Source organism: Fundulus heteroclitus, chromosome 16, assembly GCF_011125445.2.
Source record: "Fundulus heteroclitus isolate FHET01 chromosome 16, MU-UCD_Fhet_4.1, whole genome shotgun sequence".
Classification (NCBI taxonomy): Eukaryota; Metazoa; Chordata; class Actinopteri; order Cyprinodontiformes; family Fundulidae; genus Fundulus; species Fundulus heteroclitus.
Window position 1 is genome coordinate 18,878,650 of NC_046376.1, and position 22,998 is coordinate 18,901,647.

At 37.5% G+C, this 22,998-nt stretch overlaps 2 protein-coding genes across 4 annotated transcripts; one reads left to right on the forward strand and one right to left on the reverse strand.

The window, feature by feature from the left end:
- The first annotated feature begins 1,340 nt into the window (after window positions 1–1,340).
- On the forward strand, window positions 1,341–15,934 carry LOC105936194 (guanine nucleotide-binding protein G(o) subunit alpha-like). Of its 3 annotated transcripts, none has more exons than XM_021323749.2 (10): window positions 1,341–1,536; window positions 1,819–2,008; window positions 2,091–2,182; window positions 2,295–2,387; window positions 3,766–3,926; window positions 7,049–7,177; window positions 9,158–9,287; window positions 9,392–9,463; window positions 14,995–15,082; window positions 15,591–15,934. In XM_021323749.2, the coding sequence occupies exons 2-10, from the start codon at window positions 1,879–1,881 to the stop codon at window positions 15,779–15,781; spliced, it is 1,086 nt and encodes a 361-aa protein (XP_021179424.2). In that variant the 5' UTR covers window positions 1,341–1,536; window positions 1,819–1,878; the 3' UTR covers window positions 15,782–15,934. The 3 variants fall into 3 exon arrangements, with proteins under 3 accessions (XP_021179424.2, XP_012732356.2, XP_021179425.2); XM_012876902.3 differs by having other exon boundaries at window positions 1,343–1,536; window positions 1,873–2,008; XM_021323750.2 differs by lacking the exon at window positions 1,819–2,008 and having other exon boundaries at window positions 1,343–1,536.
- A 2,163-nt stretch (window positions 15,935–18,097) lies between these two features.
- LOC118566476 (neuropeptide B-like) lies at window positions 18,098–19,533 on the reverse strand. The gene is made up of 2 exons (XM_036148735.1): window positions 19,193–19,533; window positions 18,098–18,497 (listed from the first exon to the last, which is right to left on the reverse strand). Exons 1-2 carry the CDS (start codon window positions 19,469–19,471, stop codon window positions 18,369–18,371), a joined length of 408 nt encoding a protein of 135 aa, XP_036004628.1. The 5' UTR covers window positions 19,472–19,533; the 3' UTR covers window positions 18,098–18,368.
- Window positions 19,534–22,998: the final 3,465 nt, after the last annotated feature.

Here is a 22,998-nt window from a genome sequence, read left to right on the forward strand (position 1 = left end):
TTAGAGAACATTAAAGCCAGTGAACACCGAAGACTGGTCAGGGAAAAAAAATAATAAATATGCAAAGAGACTAAAAACGGTAAGTTACAAAACAATATCAGTAAAAATGTGAGTGTCTCATGAAGCACTGTTCCATTAAAAAAAATGATAAAGAGTATGGCCCGGTTGCAAACATTGCATTGTAACTTTACCGTCCACCTCAGACGATGGGCTTGGTAAGGAGGGCCTCGATCAGCAACATTTGCAGTTCGCCGCATCTTGTCTAGGGGACACGACAAACACGTGGAAGAAGGTGCTCTGATCAGATGACACCAAAATGGATTTTATTGTCCTGTATGCCCAACTCTTTGTGTGGAGGAAAACAAACACTGTGCTCCACTCTCCTCGGACCATCCCCACACAGTGAGTGGTTTCTTTATAAGGGGGCAAGAAAGCCACATGGAGGGTAAAGATGATAAGAAACCCCGTTACAGACTGCAGAAGATTTGAGACTGGGGTGGCAGTCAGTCTCAGATCTTGGCAAACCATGTTGTCTGTGTTAAAAAATGATTCATGTAAAGCCCAGTTCTCCATCCAATTAAGCTTTTTAATGTTCAGAGACGCTCTCCGTCCAGTCTGACTGAGCTTGGGGTATTTTTTTGCAAATAAACACAAGACAAAATTTCAGCCTCTAGACCTGCAGGTGTGATTGCAATGGAAGGCGGTTGCACCAGGTGTCGACTCAGTGAGACGGATACAAATGCAGGAATAAATGTGCGGTCTTTAAACAAACGTCTGGAGATACTGCGAAACCCTGCTGCATGTCTTGTAACCAGCATGTTAGACATATCACCGGTTTTCAGTAGACTGACTGGCTGTCATCATTGTACATCTCTTAGCTTTCATAGGCATACGTGCCGCCTCGTTCTCTCCAGTCAGCTGACCTTTTGTCAGTACCGAGAGCTCAGAGTGGACTGGGCCTTCTCTGCAGCCGGTTCTAAACTCTGGCATGATCTGTCTCTGTAAATTAGTTAGGCATCCTCACAATCTCTCTCAAAAACACTTGTTTTTTTTTCTCTGGCCTTTGATATGTGGTAGGGGGTTGGTGTTATGTAAGGCGAAAATTTCAAAATGATCAATTATATGTATATATATATATATATATATATATATATATATATATATATATATATATATATATAAATATATCATAATAATCATCATAAATATGATTATGATATATTTAATAATCATAAATATATCATAATAAATAACGATGGATGAGTTTAAAATCCTACACATGAACATCACAAGCTGGGAGAAAAAGCTTGCCAATTTTATGTTGCAGGGACTCACCTTTCTAAGTGTGATGGGCTTTTATTTTGACAGAAAGCTGGACTAGTGTGTTTCTAATTAGACCGATTACCATCGCCGTTTTTTTTGTTTTGTTTTGTTTGCTTGACATCAAGAACAACAAAAAAAAAAGCAGCTGGAAAGACGAATATCAACAAAAGAGGGATGTTTTGTTGTATAAAAATTCTCCCTCTGCCTCTAAAGGTAAGCAGCAAAATGTGTTTGATAAAATGCCAACTTCAGAAGGTTTTGCCTGAAGTTTGAGATGAGGAAATTGTTTTGGTTTCCCAGTCACCTCCTTTTTGAACTCCCTATGGTTACTGAATTAGGTACTCTTTAGAACATCTGTTTCTAGATGTCATATTCTTCATATTTTTTTCAGTTTAACTATGCACCAATGAAGCACTGATTGACATATCTGTTAGAGAAAATTATTTTTAATTGTTTTGCAATAGACTCAGCCAGATATTTGCCTTTTTGTTTTAGGTTATTTAGACATCACTGGGATTTAAATGGGGAAATGTTGCTGTTTCCCCTCAGATCTGCATGGGACTGTGCCTCCAGCAGGATATCTCAGAGGAGAATAAGAAAGCCAAAATAAAGAGCTCTGTAATCGAACAGGACCTTTGTGAACAAGCCAGGGCTGAAAGGGATGTAATAAAAATCCTCATGCTTGGTGCGTTTATGTTGCATCCTTTAGTTGCGGTCAAATACTTCCGCTGTCAGTCCTGAAACAATGTGTTCGGTTTGCGTGGCAGGAGCTGCAGAGAGTGGAAAGAGCACAATAATCAGACAGATCAAGATCATGCACAGCCGGGGCTTCTCCAACCAGGAACTTCTTAGTTTCAAGGTACCAAACACTCAAAGCGGCCTCTAACCTTCACCTACCTAACCTTTTTATAGCTCTAAACCAGAGTCGATTCTTTCTAATCGCATTGGGATAAAGAGAAATGTTTTCAAAGCCTGCAGTGTTGGATAACCTTCTGACCTCCATGAAGATTGTTCTGCAAGGAATGGGCAAGCTGCGGATAAACCTCGCCAACAAGAAGAACAAGGTGAGCCGCAGGAACCCGTGGCGCTCGCTGCTTTGATTTCAGTGTGCCTCCTAGTTTCTACACTAGATGTCCCTCTCTATCTGTGTAAGGCATGTCATCATTGGTACCGGTGTTGCTGATTTAATTCTCGGTTTTTACAGTGTGCTTAAATGAGAGAAACGAAGCGTCTGCCTCTATGATGCACTGTGAGGGCGCGTTGCTGACTCGTCACATTTGGTTGTTCTGGCTTTCAGCGAGACATTGAAGCATCAAAGTCGTTCATCTGTGCCCAACGGGAATCCTTCACAAGACTTGATTAGATTCCAGATATCAGTGGGGAACCTTTCAAATTCAGACAGATCTGTGCCTCAATAAATTAGACTGTCTTCATAGAGTTATTTATATAATTTAGGCAAAACTCGCATAGATTTGCTGCAAACGGCAATAATGTTCAAGGGTTTATTTCTGTTAATCTCGATGATTGTGACCTACGGCTAATGAAAGCCAAATATTCTGTTTCTCAGACAATTGGATGATAACCCAAGTCTAATTACAAAAGTAGTTTAATTACAGAAATGCCAGTATGTGCATGCCTTCTGCATGAATTACTGCGTTGCATGAAGAAGATTAGCCCGTGGCTCTGCTGAGGTGTACAGGGAGCCCAGATAGCTTTAATGGTGCCCTCAGCTTGTCTGCATTGTTGGGTGTGGCATATTTCATCTTCTCCTCAATACTAAAAAAAGAGTCCCTCCATTCCTGTTACTTTTATTCACCCAGGTAAAGCCCTTCTCTCACATTGTTTCTATTTGAATAATGGCTTAGCACGACGAATGTAATAGTCATAGCGTAAGTCCTGGAAATGTCTGCATGTGTTTGCTCTTAAAGCATTGCTGCAGTCCAGGCCCAGTTAACCGAGATCAAAAACACACAACGGGGGTTTGCTTCACAATTCTCTAAAATTTTTGGTTATCCCTCTTGTTTATGCAAGCTACTTTATCTAAACTAAACTTTCCATCAAAAGGCACTCAGGGAATAATCATCCACTTTGGCAAAGATGCTTATTGGCTCACCTTCCTAGAGAAGGGCCTTCCTGTAACTGTAGCTGGACAAATGGGACGTCATCAGCCTTTCCCATGATTGTGAATATAACATAACATCGCTTCGTTAATTTTTTTTAATTGCCCTGGTGTAAATCTTGGGTTTCCATTGTCTGTAAGCCAAAACACATCATAATTACAGAACACCCTACTGCAAAACGCAGCGATGACAACCGAAAAAACTGTTCCATTTTTACTTTAGGTTTGTGCAGACTGCAATGCATATCTTATATATTTTGAGTTTAAGTCCTGGCGTTATATTTTTAACAGAGATGGGTTAATGTTTTGCATATTTAAATCAGATCCAGGCCCGCTCCATTCTGTCCTGCAGCCAGTGTTTGGGAGACGACCAGGAGCTGCTCCCCTTTGTGGCGCAAGCCTTCTGCGCCCTTTGGGCCGACCAAGGGGTGAGGGCCGCCGCAGCCAGAGGATACGAGTACGAGCTCAACGACTCTGCCCTCTAGTGAGTACATCAACCCCAGTTGGTTTTACATTTGCACGGACCCTTCCCAATTATGACCGACGGTGGAAATGTCAAGGGAAATTGCCCAGTAAGAAGTGTGTAGCCACATCTTGTCAATAGAGAGCAAATGGTGGAGGCAGCGCTGAGAATAACTCCCGACAGGAAATGATTTGCGTGACATTTGTGGAACAGGAGGCCTAATTGGAACCACATCAAATTAAAAAAAGAACTGTTTGCCGATATCCATGTGGAGAGGAATTAGGGTGGAGCAGATGGGGGGGTGGGGAAAATGATGAAAGAGACTATTTTGATGTTTAATGAGAAGCTAAATTGCAGCATATGAATGCGTGGAGCTGCAGCTAAAGGTAATGTAAGCTAAAGGTTTCATGATTTTTATTATTTTAGCTGTAAAACTGGCATTGCTTTGAAGAGGATTAAAATCCAGATAACTCATGTGAAATACCAGGACAAGTTACTGTGCTACTGTGAACTTAAAGGAAAAATAGCACAAATATAAAATTATCTTAAAAACATGCCATTTGTTTAGTTCCCCTAAATAAATGTTGCAAAATAGGTCAGGTTTGATCAAATCTAGAGAAGTGAAAATGTATTTCCAAGCCTTGCCACAACTACACAGATAGGCTCAGGTGTTTACTTTGACTAGGCCATTCTAAAACAGGACTCTGCATGGATTTAAACCATTTTATTGTGGATCTGGCTGCATGTTTTGATTTGTCCCTCTGGAAGGTGATCCTCCGCCCCAGTCTTTAATGGTTTTCAGTCTGTAAAAGGTTTACCTCTATGAATGCCATGTATTTAGCTCCATCTATCTTCTCATAATCTCCAACCAGCTTCCTTGTCCCTGCTTCATAAAAACATCCCCATGGCATGATGCTGCCATTGCAGTGTTTCACCATGAAGAGGGTTAGGTGCAATGCTAACTTTTAGCCACGCATTGGACTTTGTACGTGCACCAAGATTTTCATTTTTGTTATCAATTAAGGTATCGATTAAGTTGGCTTAATACAAGTGCATGCCACACTTTTCAGATTTTTCTCTTTAAAAAAAAGTCTAAAATACATGTTTTCTTCTGCTTCACATCTGTTTTACTCTGAGTTGCTTTTTCACATAAGTCCAGTGAAATATCTTCAAGTTGACTTAAGATGAGGAAATGTGAAGCCGTGTTACAAATACTTTTGTTACACATTTGTTCTGTTATGTTTTCGTTCGAGCCACACCTGGTTTCCCCCACTCTCCGTCCTTTAGCTCTTGAAAGAGCATCATTGCATGGCCAATTACATAACAGCAGAGTGGCCTACACAGCGTCACGAAATTCTACCTTGCTGCTTTGTGCTCAGTGTTTAGTAATTTTAAGGGCTTTTGTTTCTCATCATTGTATAAATAATGGAATACGTTTGCATAAATGCCATCCCAAATTTGCACTTGTGCAAAACAATATCTGGTTCAGGCCGGATGTTGAAGTGGTCATTTGGTGAAATGTTGAATTGTGGGGGGGTCTTGAGTGAAAGAAGAAATTAGCCTTTTTAAATAAACGCGCACTCAGTGGGCAGAATTGAACTTCTTATCTTTGAGGCAACAGGGAGCCGATCAGTCAAGATAAAATCTACTCCAGGTGGTCAGACGGAGAAAGGACGGAGGTGTGACAGCTTCATTACTGGAACTCGATAAAGTCGGTTGCTGGGGGATTATACGAGACTCGCCTGGCTCTCTTTCAGTGAGCTCACCTTGCAGGACCCGACCATTGATTTCTCCCTCCAGAAATGTTGGATTAGACTGTGTCGTGACACACTTGACTTCCCCAGGCACCCAAATGTGTAAAATGACTTCTCTGATGGTAGCGTGGGCTTGAAGAGAGTGGTTAATGTTGCTAAAAGATTTTTACAGTGAGTTATCTGTGGTTATAAGTTGTGTTTAAGGAAACGTTTCTCATTAAGCATTTTTATAAATGCAAGGATCTAAGCGATCAGGGGATGTTTTAAATGGCATCAAGTTGTGGCAGGTGTTTCTTTTCCGTTCAAATTCTTGGATGAAGTAAATTCAGTTTTGCTTCACTTTATGTGATGCAGTTTTACAGCAACATCTTGAGGGCATTTTACATGAGAAACGGGTCCAATCTATATCTAGATGTATAGAACTCGGCTCTAATAAATTTAAAGTTATTCTGGTTTAGTCATAACTTCAGATTCACTACTAATTAACTAGAAATCCAAATTAAAATAGAATGCATTCCAATTGACATTGTATGAGTATATAATAAAAGCAGGTTAATCTGCTAAAAATGCAGGATAACCTTCTTTTCTCAATGGATCACAACAAAAGGAAAAAAATTCACAGTGGGTTTAAAAAAAAAAAAAAGCTGCATTTTGACAAAGAACAATAATTGTTTTGATAAACAGTTGAATAATATCAAAATTTTAATTCTAATTTCCAAGTCTGATTTTGGCTACTTGCCCGTAAAAGTCTGCAGATATTTCCCTCTTTACAATATTGAGACACATCGTGGGATTTCAGGCATGACTCTCATGACACATCTTGAATCAGAGTTTCATGGAAAGATTTCTATTCTCACTTACGCTTCCAAGAAATGAGACTGCTCCTGCTTTTTCTTTTGATCCTAGATGACATTGCAGGCGACTCTCGGAATTGCAAAGTTCAGTCCTGCGGTACAGTAAAGGGCTTTTCCCCATTTATCTGGGTTAGGGTGTTAGCAATTTTCAGGTGTTATGAATACAGCAGCAAAAGTATTTTTATTCTCAACATTGTCCAGTGGTTGAAAGTGTTAAAGTACCATAATATCATATTTAGGTAGGTAAACTTGTTATAGTATAGTTTAGATGACATTCCCTACAGGTTTATGTATTGTAGGAGCGGTGAAAGCTTGGCTGCATTTATCCTGTGGATATTATTGCACCTTTTGTGGAAATAATCCATCATCTTGTAATCACATTTTTCTGTTATCAAAATGTTTCCTCCGTATGTGAGGTGATGTTGCTTAAGAATTCATAAAGAATATTAAAAGCCAAAGACAAAAAAAAAAGGTTTCTGTATACAGTTTATGTATATATTAGTAAATCGCTTCTTGTTCTCCCCGTCCTCTGTAGTTTCTTTCAGAACATAAGTCGAATCATCTCCCTAAACTACGTTCCCACTGAGACGGATGTCCTGAGAGTCAGAGTGAGGACCTGTGGCATCATTGAGACACAGTTTCAAGTCGATGAAACAATCTTTAGGTAAGACTTAATAATAAACACCACATTATTTCGACTTTCTTCCAAGGTGAAGACTGAAAAATGAGCTCATTTGCATTTAGTAGTAATAAATTCCCCACCACTAGACATACAGAAGATTTATTAAATAAAAATAATACTTTCTTGCGAGGGTGCGTTGATTATTTATTTTCTTCTTTTTTTTCCATCTTTTAAATTTATATAGCAAACTAGATCATTGTGACTTTAAGATGGGCCTTAATCTTAAGTAATGGAATTTTAAAACTAGGTCATTTAAATCACTAATCAAACAACTTTAAATCACATCAATAAATGGAACAATTGGTTGAAGTGTAGAAGGGTGGTCTGTCAGGCCTGAAGCCCTTCTTGTGTTAACTAATTAACATTAACTCAACACAGACTACAGTAAAGGTCATTACATTAGTTATGGGTAGCGATTATGACAGAATATTGTTAGCTGAGGCACTGTTTTATTAAATAAAAAGGTGACGTCGCAGACACAGAAAACACACACACAAAAGCCTTAGTTACTGAAGTTTAGTCGACAGATGTTCTCAAGCCTATTTTTGAGACTAAGAACATATATGCTGACATATTTCGTGGTCTTCAGGATGACTACTAAAATGACTGAAAATGTAAGAAAATAACTGATCTGACTGACAATGGGCCAGTCAATAAAACCGACATCTTGATCTATATCCACAATGAAAACTTGCTGCAGTCTCACTGAGTTATTGAACCACTGAAGACTCCCCAACAACCCCTTTAGGGATTTCAACAGAAAACAGAACAAGCTTTTGACGGTGAACCGGGCAAGGGGACGCCTCCCGGCGACGAGTCGGACATGAAATATTGATGGCCTCAAACTTTCCGGTGATCCAGGAACATTCAAACAAATCTGGAGATGCGTAACAGAGAACCATTTAAACTCTTCTTTTCTAATCAGACACATTTCCTCAAGTGCTTAGCCTACCTTTCTTGGACACAGACATCATTAAATATGTGGGCCATGTGTTAGAACCTCCATAGACCTCCTATGCTGAATTAGAAGTGTAATAAAAAAAAAACATGATATAATCAGAAGTTGAGTATACTTTAGCAGTTTAACTGATTTTATTTCTAATATCTGATTTCTAAAGTTTCTACTGTTTCAGATCATTATTTCTCTCTTTTTGGTATTGTTTTTGTTTTATGAAAATACTGTAGGTATCATTTATTTAACCAGGTTAATAACTCATTGAGATTAAAACCTCTTTTTCAAGAGTGACCGGGCCGAGACAGCAGCATAACGCATACAACAAATACAAAATACAAAACCAGATGCATAAAACACGTGACCAAGAGGCATCACATAATTAAACATTAGGGCAGTTACAGTAGCCAAATGATCTGTGCAATTACACATGTTGCATATTTTATCTAATTAAGTTTTAGTCGGATAAAGTTTCTCACTAAGTGACAGGCTCTAACCTTTTTTTAAATTGGTTGCACGGAAAAGCTGCAGTGATTTCTTTATTTTTAAAATTTTTTGTTTTCCTTTTCCACCACTTTAACTGCTGCTGTCACTCCAGTAAGCACTTCTCCTCCAGCTTGGTAAAACTGACTCACAGGATAAATGCCTCGTCGCCGGTGACAAATGGCAATCTTGCACCTGGAGACTCTTTGGCCCAAATGGAAACTCATTATCTGTGTCACCCAGACCCTCAGGTTCACCCGGTGCCACAATGTTGAAACCGATGCCTTCAGTATTTTTGAATAGTGTTGACTTTTTTTTTATCGCTTTAGTGCACTTGATGGTGAATGAAATTGCTTTGTAAACAAAGATTACTTTCGGTATTAGTTCACCCCACCTGCGGATTAATTTCATACGCTTTAGATGTTTGGTTTACTTCACAAATTTCCTTCAATACTTAAGTCTTTGCTATAATTTTGAGCCTTTTTTTTCCCCAATAAATCTTGACTTTAGTTGTTGCTTGTTGGCAGACTGTTTGATGTTGGTGGCCAGCGAAGTGAAAGGAGAAAGTGGCTGAGCTGCTTTGATTCCGTTCACGCCTTGCTGTTCGTCGTGGCCCTCAGCAGCTATGATCAGACGTTGTTGGAGGATCCATCAGTGGTATGTCGTTAAAGTGTTTAAACTATATGAACAGTTGCCTTTTTTATTTCGGACTTATTTAGTTTTCTTTGCTCAATCTACCTGCTCTCGTGCTCTGTTAATAGAATCGGCTTCAGGAAAGTCTGGAACTGTTTTCATCAGTCTGCACAAACGCAGTCTTCCAGAAAACCTCACTGGTAAGTTTATCTTTATTTGCAATCTGAAGACTGTGAGGTACAACTGCATTCACAATTCACCTGAATAGTAAATGGAGTTCACCTGCATGTCATTAATCTCAGCCTAAGAGCCTCTGTTCTGTGAAGGCCTCAGATGTTTGTCAAAGAACATTAATGATCAAGGAGAATAATGAAGACTGAGGAACGCAGCTGACTGGTCAGGGATAAAGTTTGAAGTTTAAAACACAGTTAGGTTAAAACATATTTTCTGTTTAAGCCTCTAACCATTCACTGTTTGATCCATTGCATTTGCTAAACTACCAAAACCAAATCCGCCTAAACTGACTGACAATGAGATCATTGCTCATAGAAGCAGTTAAGAGTGCCATGCCAACTCTGGAGGAGCTGCAGATATCCCTGTCTCGGGAGGGAACTGTCAGGGCATTGATTTAGTCATGCACTGCAAAAATCTGGTCCTTATAACAGTGGTAAGAAGAAAAATGTTGAGCCCCCTTTTTTGTAGTTTACCACAAGCCATTAATGGGACACAGCAAACATGTTTGAAGAAGGAGCTTTGATCAGATAAGACGAAAACTGAACTTTTGGTAAAACGTGCAAACTTCTGTGTGTGGCAGAAAATTAACACAACACCCTGAACATGGCATCCACACCGTTAAAAACTGTAACTGTTGTGATAGCAGTGTTGTGAGGATGCTTTTGGGGAGGACATAGGAACTCATCATAGTTGATGGAAATACAGATGGAGCTTAAATACAAGGTATTACTGGATGGAAAGCCTGTTAGAGGCTGCGAGAGACTTGGGACTGGGGTGGAGGTCCACCTGCCAGCAGAAGAACAACCCTAAACATACAGCCTGACCTACAATGGAGTGGCTTAGATCAAGACTGGTAAACCATAGATGGATGGATGGATGGATGGATGGATGGATGGATTTTTATTACAGACTCAAGGTCCAAATTACAGAGTCAAAGTCAGGACCAAAATCTAACTGAGCATCTTTGGCAATTCTTAAAAATGGCTGATAAGACACACCCCATCTAAGCCATCTGAGTTTAAGCTGTTTTGCAAAGAATGGGCAAAATTGTCAGTCTCTAGATGTGCAAGCATGACAGAGACTGAACCCAAAAGACCAACAGTTGTAGGAAAAAAAGAATTACAGCAAAAGATGGTTTCACAAAGTACAAAGTCTACAAGCGGGTAAAAGCACACTACATTTTTTTTTCAGGTCTCTGTTTGTAAGCATTTTTGAAAATGGTGCATCAATTTCTTAGCATTTTGCCGTAATTTGCTTCGAAATGTCAGACAAAACCACATAAGATAGCAATAAATCATTTAAGGGGGTATATAACCTTTTGGACAGCACCGTGTTTAGCCCTAACCTTTCTTGCTATTCTCTATTTTCACACCATGCTAAATATGACAGAGAGTCAGGTGCACTGATTGGCTTTTTAAGTAATCTTACAAGCTAAGCAAACAGAGCATGACAAAGCTTTGATTGTATCTAATGGGCATAATTGGCATACACATTCTAGATTGCTGCTACCATGTTTTACAGCTGCGGCGTCTATTTTCTGCTGTCGCTGAGTTGGTCTGGTTAAATGGACAGAAACGATTTGTGTGCAGTCATGGTGTACATGCAGGAAACCTAGGTTCAAATCTTGGTTGTGGCAGGAAGTTTCATTAGGGAACGGTGGTCTTTCCATGGCGCTTGCATCCCAGACAGGCTGCAAGTTCCCTGTTTCGATCCCCGCAGGCTGTCACCCAGGGTCCCTGAGCAAAACCGTGAGCCCCATCATAGTCGCACAGTGGCAGCCCCCTGCTCTCTCTAAGGATTAGGTTAAATCCAGAAGACAAATTTTATTGGAATGTACAAAGTTACCATGACCAGTTAGAAAAATATTGATAATTTATCAGTTTCTGCAGTTGTCTCAAGGTATGAAGGTCTGTATTGCCTTTTAGCTATCTTACGCTTGAATCATTTTAAGTGCTTTTCTTCTAAATGCTATGGGGCTCATTCATTTTGTCTCTGCACTGTGGAAAAAGAGGTGGTTGGAAATAACAGAACTATGGTGTGGCTGGAGATTACTTGATATTTAATTTCCTATTTGGACAGGAACTTTAATTATGTTGGATTTGATGATCAAACAGGGTTTCTCAGAGGTACTTTTGAATTATAATTAATCACACAGGTCAATTGTTCTCCTTGGTCATCTACCATGTGCATAATGAGGGAAACTTCTTATAGCACTAATAAACTAAAGTAAACTCCTTCACCAGGAGACCAAGTCCGCATGCATGTATTTGGTGTTAGATCTGATTTGCTCTGCAGAGTGCAATCAGAATGCCATTGGCTTAGACAAGAAGTGAAGCTGTAAACAATAACTAAATCCTCTTTGGTGCTTATCGTTTTGCCCAATCAGCATTTTGTACCTTTTACTTTGGCCGTTCTTTGCCTGACTTGTTGAGGTACGAAAAGGACTCCATCACAGTGAAATATCTAGGATGGCGATGTTTCATACCTGCCTTTTTTTTAACTGAATTAGCTTAAATACATTTTCGACATTTTCTATAATTTACTCAAGACCTCCTGAAAAAAGGGTATTATGAGTGTAATATCAACCAGCAAGGGGTCACTCAGATTATGACTACCAAGTGAGATCAAATAAAAAAAAAAAAAAAAAAAAAAAAAATATATATATATATATATATATATATATATATATATATATATATATATATATATATATATATATATATATATATATATATATATATATATATATATAATGAAAGTTGGTGTCAGGTGAAGTCAGTTTATTTCTCAAATACTGTTAAAGCATTAGTTGAGGTTCTACACATGGCCAAGTAATTTAAACAATTATTAGAAAACACATTACAATGATAAGGAAAAAAACTTCACGATAAAAGAATAGGTAGTAGGGAATAATAATTAGTAGGGAATAATAATTTAATAATAGATAATAATCTACTCAATAAAACCTAAATTAGACTAATTGACTACAACAATTTAAAGGTGCAACAACAGTCTTCAGAAAATAAAATACAATTAAATTGCATGTGAGATTTTAGCATTTTAATGATTTGCTTCTATAACTCAAGAAAACACTCGAATACTAAGAAAACAAACAGATACTCAATGGTCTAGGACACTGTATGAAAAGGGTTGTTTAGGAATATAAAATTGGGATCTTTTCTATCTCTGTATTTAACTAATGCATAGTGATGTAAAATTGACCATGTAAAATAATTGGTGAGAACACATTTCTATATAAATATGATACACTTTAAATAAATGTTTTTGTTTGTTTTGAAAGCTATTCTTTTGAAGAATTTTCTTAGTGAAGTGTAATATGTAATTTAAAAATAACATGCATGTATGAAATGTATATATTGTCTATTAAATTCTTTGTCCTAATAGTATAAATTTTGCAACAGCTGCGGTATTTTTATTTGTTTTTTCATCTGAATAACCTGGGCTGTTCTTTTCTAGTTTGAGGGCTTGGGGCGAACAGTTCTATTCAGTTTTACTGCAGCTCTCTAGCAGCAGATTTCTTTTGAGAGAGATTACAGTAAATAGGCCACACAGCAAACACATTACAGTTGACTCTGGCCATTTCATGTTCAAATACTCACTTTACACAGTTTGACTGCTGACAGTTGATACTGATCCATCTTGCTTGCACAGCCCAGCTGTGAGTCATGCTTTGAATTGTGACTCAGGCTTTTAAGAAGCCACGATCCACGTGAAAATGACGAAAATCCTACAGTTGGAGAGCTATTTCAGTTGCATTTTAATTTCTTTCTATCGTTCACTACTGTCACATTTGCTTATAACTGGTGGACCAACATCACTTCACCAATTACAGACTGTTTTTTTTTTTCTGCTTTGGCAATTTCCAGAAATATTAGAGGTTGTTTAATAATCAACTGGAATCATTCACGGAAAAGTGTAAACTGATCAGGAAAGTCTGTACGGGGTTAGATCAAACTATGAAGGACATAAGCCATATTAGTCTATAGAAGAAATTACATCTAGAATCGATAATAAAAAGCTTGTTACAGGAGTATTTCTAGACGATGAAAAGGCATTTGACACAATCATGATTTATTAATAAACTTGAAATATTCGGGATTACAGAGAGTGGGAATAAAAAACAGGATGTACTTAATTGCTTATAAGGTTTCTCAAGGGTCAGTGTTGGGGCCTAAATTTTGTTTTAATGCATATAAATCAAACATGTGAAGTATGTTATTTGCAGATGATGCATATATTTTTTTTGTTGGATATGATGGTGAGCAATGGTTTGATTATGTAAAAAAAAAGATGAAGTTACTGAAAATAAGGTTTGATGGATCTGACCAAAACATAAAAAATAACGCTATTTGGAAACTGTGGATCAAATATAGAAATCCAGATACAGCTCATGGGAGTAAATAATTAGAGTACATGAATATACATTTCTTTGGTTCATTGTTGATGATAAAACAATCTGGAAACCCCAATTTGGACATACACAAAGTAAACTGTCAAAAGTTTTTTTTTTTTTTTTTTTTTTTTTTTATATTGCATAAACCCAAACAGGTCCTGGACAAAAAAGCTCTACACATTTTTTACTGTTCTCTAGCTTTACCTTGAGTTGATGTGCAGTTCTGTGGGGAAATATTATAAAAACTTTACTACTGTACTGTCGTTAACATTACAAAAATGAAGAATGAGAGTAATCCCTAAGGTTGATTATTTTCTTATTTTGTATTATTCTGTTGCACCATTCATACAATGTAAACAAATTATCTTTTCCTAAAAAAAAAAGGAAGGACTTTGTAACACGAGGGACAATTTTGAGTTTAAATTTTGATAAGTCAGAACTACAAGAGAGTTTTGTGTATTGGTATGTGGGCTCAAAATTATTGCAATTCAAATGTGGAGATAAAGCAATGTCCAACATAAAAAAAGGTTAAACCATTATTCAAGAAGATGATCACAGCGTAAAAATATGTGATGTAAATATTCAGTTATTACTGCTGTTATTGTTAGTTTATTGTTGCTCTTGTTAATATTAGTCATTCACGTTATTATTATTGATGATGATGATGATGATGATGATGATGATATCATCATCAAATTGAAAAAAATTTGACAATTATGATTGAAATTACTAACACTTTACTGGCATGTAAATATGAAAAGCACTCGAACAATTATGGATATATTGGATGGAACTATGAAAGTGTTATGTTTCTAAACAAACTAATATGTCTAGGACTAGGAAGTCATTAGAATGATGTTGCTGGAAAAGGGGAGGGGTTAAAATGGTTATAGTTTTTCATACCTGCTCCTTTGAACATATTGTTTGTATTTTTTTATTTTATTTTTTACTTTTCATTTTCTTTGGTAATTGTGTTATTTTCTTCTGCTACGTTAATTTAAAACTAATTCAAATTTTAAACACAATTTTTTTGTGTTTTGGAACATATCTCTTATACTGTTTTCCCCTCTGATTATCTTACAGCTTTTGTTCCTGAACAAAACCGATCTTTTCCGGGAGAAGATCCTGCACTCTAGGAGACACTTGAGGTTTTATCTTTCATGCTATCAAGGTAAACTAAAATCATCCAGATAATTTGTTTTCTCTGAATGTCTTAGGCTAAAGCCAATTCAAGCATCTGGTCTGATTTCATGGTGTTTTGAATTTGCCATATTAGATTCCATTTGTAAAATGAGTGACGCATTAAAAAATACATTAGACAAAACAGAAAATGGCCTCTTCAGTCCTGCCATGGCCATGTTGGTTTGTTCCCACGACTGAAAGTTGTTTACAAATGCAGCTCTTTGGATTCCTGCGACATCGCATCTGCTGATTTGATAAACAGACATCCTTGTGCATACAGATTGACATACATTGTTCATATTATGTGTTTGGACAGGGTCATGGTGATGCATCATTTCAGGCTCATTTTCAGGGGTTCTCTGTGTTTTCATGTTTCATGCATTTGGATTTTGAGGGGGCGAAAAAAGTGCCGATGCTTTGTGGTGTCTTATATTTCATGAAGTGAATAAACTGTTTGTGAGGAGACAAACACATTTTCCTCCTTCGCCCCCATCTAGGAGCAGACTGTGACGTGGATGCTGCCGCCCGCCATCTTGCTGCCGTTTTCGCAGCCTGCAACGTGGACTCAACCAGGCCTGTGTACCAGCACTTCACCACGGCCACCGACACTGAAAGCATGAGGGAGGTCTTCCACATGGTCATTGATCAGATCATCAAGGAAAACCTGGCAGCTGTCCAGCTGTTCTAGGACTCCTCTATACTCTATGTTTAAGCATTGTTTATCATTTTAATTCTATTTTTATTTATTTAAGCTTTTTATTTATTTCAACTTTTATTTCACTTGACAACAGTTCTTTAAACTGTGCTGTTTTTAATATGATGCTTTTTAAATAAAATATTTAATTCCAGATAATCTCTCTCTTTCTTTGTCTATACTAACCTCCTGCCAGAGGGGTGAAAAAAACAACAACAGTTATTCAGTAGTTTAAGCATCCCAGCTCCAGTAATTTCCATGTATAACATTTATAAACAGCACAGACTGCAGTCTGCAATTGGTCACCTCGTCCGATTTTCCCCATATGCCCCATTGTCTGAATTCAGGTTGGTGTTATCTTTGGGTGGATTTTAGGGGTGTGTGTGTATGTATGTGTATGTGTGTATATATATATATATATATATATATATATATCCCCCCCTTGGTGTTTAACTGGAGGGAGGCAAATTAGTTATCTTTAATTAAAGACACAAATGGGTCCATACCAAAAAAAATAACTAACAAAAAAAAAAAAAATCCAGAGTCCACAGTGCAAATATTTTGAATTTGGTTTGCCCGTTTACTCGGCTGTCTATACACCGATGCTCATAAATAATCTGTTGCGACCTAATGCCGTTAGGAGTTACCTATTAAACAGAGACTAGAAATGTGTCAGTTGATCTCTATATAGATACAGCCGTTCTATGAAGTGGAACTCTGTCCCTCAGAACATCAGAGAACTCACAACATACACTCTTTTTATAAAGCATCTAAAAAAACTGGCTCGTAACACATCAGACATGTCAGCATTAATTGTATGTGTCTTCCATAACCAAACCATGCAGCCATTTGTGTCTCTGGTGTATATACTCTGTATTTTTAAACACGTTTTGAAGAGTTATAGCTGTTTTTATTTATTTTTATATTTGTATTGTTCACTGTAAAACTCTTACTGTTGTGTTTTTAGGTAGACAACTTTAAGATCTGTCCAGGGACAACAGATGGAAAAAAAAAAAAGATGGCCAATTCTGGTAAATTTGCAGGAATGCTAATTAATGTATACTGTCCCTGTCAAATATAAAAAAAAATGAAGGACAGAACATTGGCAAACAAACGGCATCATAAAGACCAAGGGACACAGCAGCCAAGTCAGGGATAGAGTTGTATCCTTCCTGTAACTGCTCTTCATGGATGAGTAGCAAGAAGAAATCTATTAGAAGTGCCAGGAGACAGCACAAACATGTGGGGACTCAAAATGAACTTTTTGGCTTGCGTCAAAGTGCTATGAGAGGTTGAAAATGAACACTCCAGATTACCCTGAACACAATATCCCCGTGTTAAAGCACTGTCCAGGCAGCATCATCTGGTGGTGGGGCATTTCTTCAAAAGGTACTGGGAAGCCGATCAAAGGTGATGGGGAGATGGGTGGAGCTTAGTAGTGGGTAATCCTGGAGGAAAATCTGTTAAAAGCAGCAAAAAGATGCAATTGTGGTGCAGAGATACAATGGTTTACATGAAAATATATTCATGTATTAAAATTGTCCAGTCCAAACCTAGACATCTGAGAATTTCTGGCAAGACTTGAACATTGCCGTTTAGACGCTCTTCATCCATTTTCAGTGAACTTGAGCTGTTTTACAAAGACTGGGCAAAAATGTAATTCCCTACCTGCGCAAACTATTAGAAATGTATTCCTAAATGCAGCTGGAAATGCAACAATACGTAATTGGTAAAATATGGCAAAGTTCAAGGGGTTTTAAGTATTTTCGTTTTAACTCTGCTTTGGTTGACGGACAGATTTAACCAACGACATGGCTGGTTGACCTTACAGCGGGGTTTCATGTCAATATTTAGTGTGTTAATGAAAAGAGAAACAACGGCAACTTACTGTGGGACCTATTTGTTTTTCAATTATCTTTTTTTTTTATCAGAAATTTATTTTCTTGGTCTTTGAGGGATGAAGTAATGGATTCCTCCCCAATGTATGTCAGATGAGTTTGTTATTTTTAAAATCTGTGTTTTAAATGCTAAATACACACTAATTACTCGTCTTCCAAGTTGCTGTGGCTTGGTGATGTTTTTTGTCTCGATGTCATCCTCTTGTGGCTGGTTTCACATTTCATTTTAATCCCGCAATATTCAAGTGTAACATTCCTAGTTAGTGAATAAAATAAATCCCAAAATGAAAATCGTATCCTTGGGAGTAAGTTCCAGGATGACGATCAAACTCGTTTAAAGGCTAAATAAAACATTACGTGCTCCTCCATTGACAAAGTGATGAAATGTGAAGAATCAAACAACACCCATGTGTTTTGCGTGTAATATTTTTCAACCAGATCCACAGCATGATCCATTTATTGATGAAAACTCAGACCGAATATGAACATTAATACTGTATCATTTAAACAATTTGACATATTTCATCCTAAAAAAATAAAATCAGGAAAAAAAAAAACATTAGCGCATGGTGCATGAAAAACAGACTTCTTCCATCAAGATACCTGTCACATTTAACACAGATGCATTTCTTTCAAAAATGTCCCTTTTTTAAGAAGTAGCCTTCGTGATCCACGGACAGCGATCAGTCTCCTTCACAGTCTGAGGAGTCCAGGGAGAGGAAGACCTCTGCTTTGCACTTCAGCGATCCCTTGATTTCCTGGAAGAGCTCACAGCTCTGCAGGTTTGGGGTAATGTCTTTGATGCAGAGAGGCTGTTTGGAGAGAATGAAGACAGATTAGATAACCAGAAAGTCAGGATTTAACCATCTAAAAATCATGAGTGCTACTGTGCGCTTGATTGACGCTAACAAGTTTCAAGCTGCTTTTACACACCACCAAATATTCTTTACCTGCAGCAACAGTCCAATTATGTTACAGCCAGTTTACATTAAGGCTCCTATTGCAAATTTTTATCTATATATCTGAAAGACAATATTGTAGATTTATCCTAAATAACTTTGTTATTTAGGATTAATTTAGTTTCCTAAATACATTTTGCAAAGTAAACATTTACATTTTTTTCACATAATTACATGAAAAATATATGAATCCAACATGGTTCATTAGGCTTTCTCAGCTTTATTTAAAAAATAAAAAATAAATAAAAAATAAGCTATTTTGCTGCACGCTTTTTTAAAACGAAACTTTTTAAAAAAATTATTTTTTTTATTTAAGATCAGTCTATTAGTCTCATATTTCGGGACAATATGAATGACATAAAGTACTAATAATAACAACAACAAAAAATCAGAGGGGTGCTGAATGGACAATTTCCGTTCGTAAAGGCAGAAAAGCGCCTTTACATTTCTGAAATGTGGCGCGGTGTTATCAGCTAGAACAAAAAAATAGTAAAATAAAATAATAATTCTAATGTAAAAGTTGGTTGCGTGGATGAATTCCCGCTCACCATGGTCTTGAGCACGGAGTTATGGGAGAGTAACTGGGACAGGACGCTGCTGCTGCTGCTGCTGCTGCTGCTGCTGGCGGACTCTCCGCTCTCCGACGGGGACTCCTCTCTCCTTGCGAACGATGACGACCTCCGGATCCCGGAGAGCAAGCCGGACGCCCGGCCCACCGAGTAGTAGTTCGGCCCGGCCACCTGCTTGTACCAAGCCTCCGACGGGCTGCAGGCGACGAGGAGGGAGATGGCTACGATGGGGAGCAGAAGCTTAGAAGTCATCTCCATGTCGAGAGCAGAGGTCTGATCTGCTCTTTGGGTCGCTGCTGCTGCTGCTGCTGCTGCTTCTTTCTGGCTCCACTAACTGTCCGGGATCCTTTTATATAGGCGTCCGGATCATCAGCCCAGCAGAGCCTAACGTCATAAGAGAGAGAGAGAGAAAGATAAATCAGTTCGTGCCACCATCACTGAAAACTTTCTTCAGGGTTTTCTGATTTGCGGAATGATAAAACAAAAAAAAAAAACAAAAAAAAAAAAAACAAAAAAAAAAAAAAACAAAACAAAACCAGAGGCTGCAATAATAAACTGCTTGTGCCACCTGGTCAGCTTTTACTTTTAATAAGGTTGTCCCATTGTTGAGAATATGCCAACTGAAGATTGTTTAGAAAATAGATTTGTTATAATAAAATCAAGTAAATTAGATTTAAACACTGTTGCCTTGCAGCAAGAAGGTTCTGGGTTTGAACCCCGGGTTCGATCTGGGTTTTTTTCTGCATGGGGTTTGCATGTCCTCCCTGCGCATGTGTGGGTTCTCTCCGGGTACTCCAGCTTCCTCCCACAGTACGAGAAAAGAAATATGACTAATTAATGAATTAAGTTAATTAATTAACTAAGTTAATTGGTCTCTCTAAATTGCTGTGGGTGTGTGTAGTTGTTTGTCCTGTGTCTCTCTGTGTTGCTTTGTAATGCCCCCCCCCCCCCCCCCCCCCCCTTGTTGGTTCATTAACAATTTGTACATTAAAGGATGTCACACAAGCCAAGGTCCCAGATAGTCAGACTTAATCTAAATTACCCAGAAGAATGAATTTAGAAACCAGTTAAGGATCTCAAACACTTTGAGGATCTCAAAGAAAAAGGAAAAAAAAATAAAAAAATTGAGCTGCTGAGCTTATAGGGCGATTCCTCCTTCTTTTCCAACCGGATCAGTTCTGTACACTTTATAAAGGTCAATAAAGATTAAACCTGCTGGTTTCTTAAGTCAAGTTTGAGAAAGCACCATTATAAAAGCATTTGTTTTACTTCCCCAGATTATATTAACATCTAACTTAGGAATTTTAGCATTTAGGCACATAGATATATGTATATATTTAAGTATATAGATATGTTTATATATATATATATATATATATATATATATAGACCACTAAGAATGTAAATGAGACATTTACATTCCTATTTCCTTTTTTGTATTTTTTTTTGTATTTTATTTATTTATTTATTTATTTATTTATTTATTTATTTTGGTATTCTTTTGATCCATTGTAGATATGAAGATTCACTGTATATAACTGAATGCACCTTCCCTACTCTGCACCTTCTTGTATGAGCCGATGTGACGAGTGAATTTCTCCATTGTGAGATCAATAAAGACTATCTTATCTTATCTTATCTTATTTAAAAAAAAAACACAAAAGTATTGTGCTTTTAAAGTGAGTTTGAGTTGAGAGACAGAGTCATAGAGGTATTAGGCACTGCGTTAGGCTGACCCTTTCCAGATGTCATGAAAAACTGTAGAACCACACATTGGATTCTTTGTTTACAGAGGAATGACTTCTCAGAGCCTCCATGTCCAAATAAATTCCAGTCATCTCAAATGGTAAATGGTAAAGTAGTAATTTAACAGCATTAGATTTTGAATCAATTCAAGCCTCTCCGTTTGTTCCTGTAAATATTATTCACCCTCATTTGCTTTTTACTTAATTTGTTACAGTTCACACTGTAATTTAAACGTTTTTTAGAAAAAAAAAGTTTGTCATGTGACGATTCTGCACACAATAATTTGTATATAAAAAAAAAAAAAAAAAAAAAAAAAATATATATATATATATATATATATATATATATATATATATATATATATATATATATATATATATATATATATAAGATGATGCAAAACTGGAAACATGCTGCAAATTAAATTCAAATATAAACGTAACAAAATACAGTGTTGGAGAGAAAGGGTCAGAGGATCCTGCATGTAGCTCAAAACAACAGTTCACTTCTAATGTGGTCATATTTTGGCCTCTGGGGAAATCCTGATGTTTAAGACCGTAATCTATTTTTTTTTATGATTATTAGAAAGTGGTAGGGAATAACTCACAGCGTGTAATCTCGTGAATCCCTATCGTTCTTCAATTATTTCAGCATGAATAAGGACACGAGTCTGTTGGAACAACACCGGCTGATATTTTTTCACTCTCCAAACGACTTAACAACCTTCCACACCACAGGCAGAACTGTACTCCTCGGCAATGCCCAGGAAAGTCCATTAAGAACAAACACGTAAAAGGGGAATAACCCATCATGAGCGGTAATGCTAACACTTTTTGTTGGCACGCTGCGTGATCGTGTTGCACAGAACCCATTAAATTATCACAGTGCCAACCCTGCACTAACTGCGCTTTAACCACAACAAAAGAACATCAGGCTGCAGTGCACGAAGCGCGAGTCCCTGCATAGAGATTTCGTAGGCCTACATCTCAAATTCAAATATGAGGAGCCGAAGCAGACATTGTGTAAGTGACCTGGTTTTTACAGTCTGAGAAGCGTGTCTTCGACCTAAGTCCCTGTTTTTTTTTTTTTTTTCTCTTGACAGGAAGCTGCAAATCAAGGGCGAAAGATTTAAAAGAGCACAGAAGGAGAAAGACATCGCATATGGTTCACTGTTCTAAAAGCTACAGCATCTGTAACAAATAGATGTTGTTCAAAGTTTGACTCGACTCACCGCAAATATGTTAGCTGGGAGCGGGAGACTGGTGTGGACCCTGTTGCTTCTGATTGTCGGAGGTAAATAATAATAATAATAATAATAATAATAAAAAAAAAACTTTTCAGATGTTTTTCAAAGGGATAAAATATATTGTGACATGTAGAAATTGATCTTTTTCAGGTGTGCTGTCCAACAGGTGCCTCGTGGAGTACAGCGAGGAAACCATGTGTGCAGTGAGAGGCTCAACTGTTGTCTTTTTATGTTTATTTGAAAATACCGAAAAAAGAGAAATAGACAGATTCATGTGGGGTCACACCACGTCTTCTAATATTCGTTTGATTTTACGTCACCCTGGACATGGCTCTGGAAGGTATGAGTACATTGGAGACAAAGAGCGCAACTGCTCTATGAAAGTACACCAAGTGGAGCGTTACGATGCCGGGAAATATTTTTTCAGATTCAATATGAACAAAGGATGCTCCTCTAAGCGTCTAACACTGAAGGTTATTGGTAAGTTATTTTCTAAAATTATACTTTTTTTATCAAATGAGTGAAAAATTAAGAAAGAAAATTCCAATTCAAACCCTCATAGATCTGAACGTTTTGGTGCAAAACGCCGATGGAGATGAGATAAAAGAAGGGGATTCGGTGACTCTTACCTGCATCAACAGCTGCGACGGTCATGATGCTTCATCCATGCTCACCTGGTTTAAAGATGGAAAAGCCATAGACGAAGGACCTGTGCTTCAATTAAACAACGTGTCCACTGAACATTCTGGAAACTACACTTGCTCCCTGCAAAGTCAAAAAGGAACAACTTCAG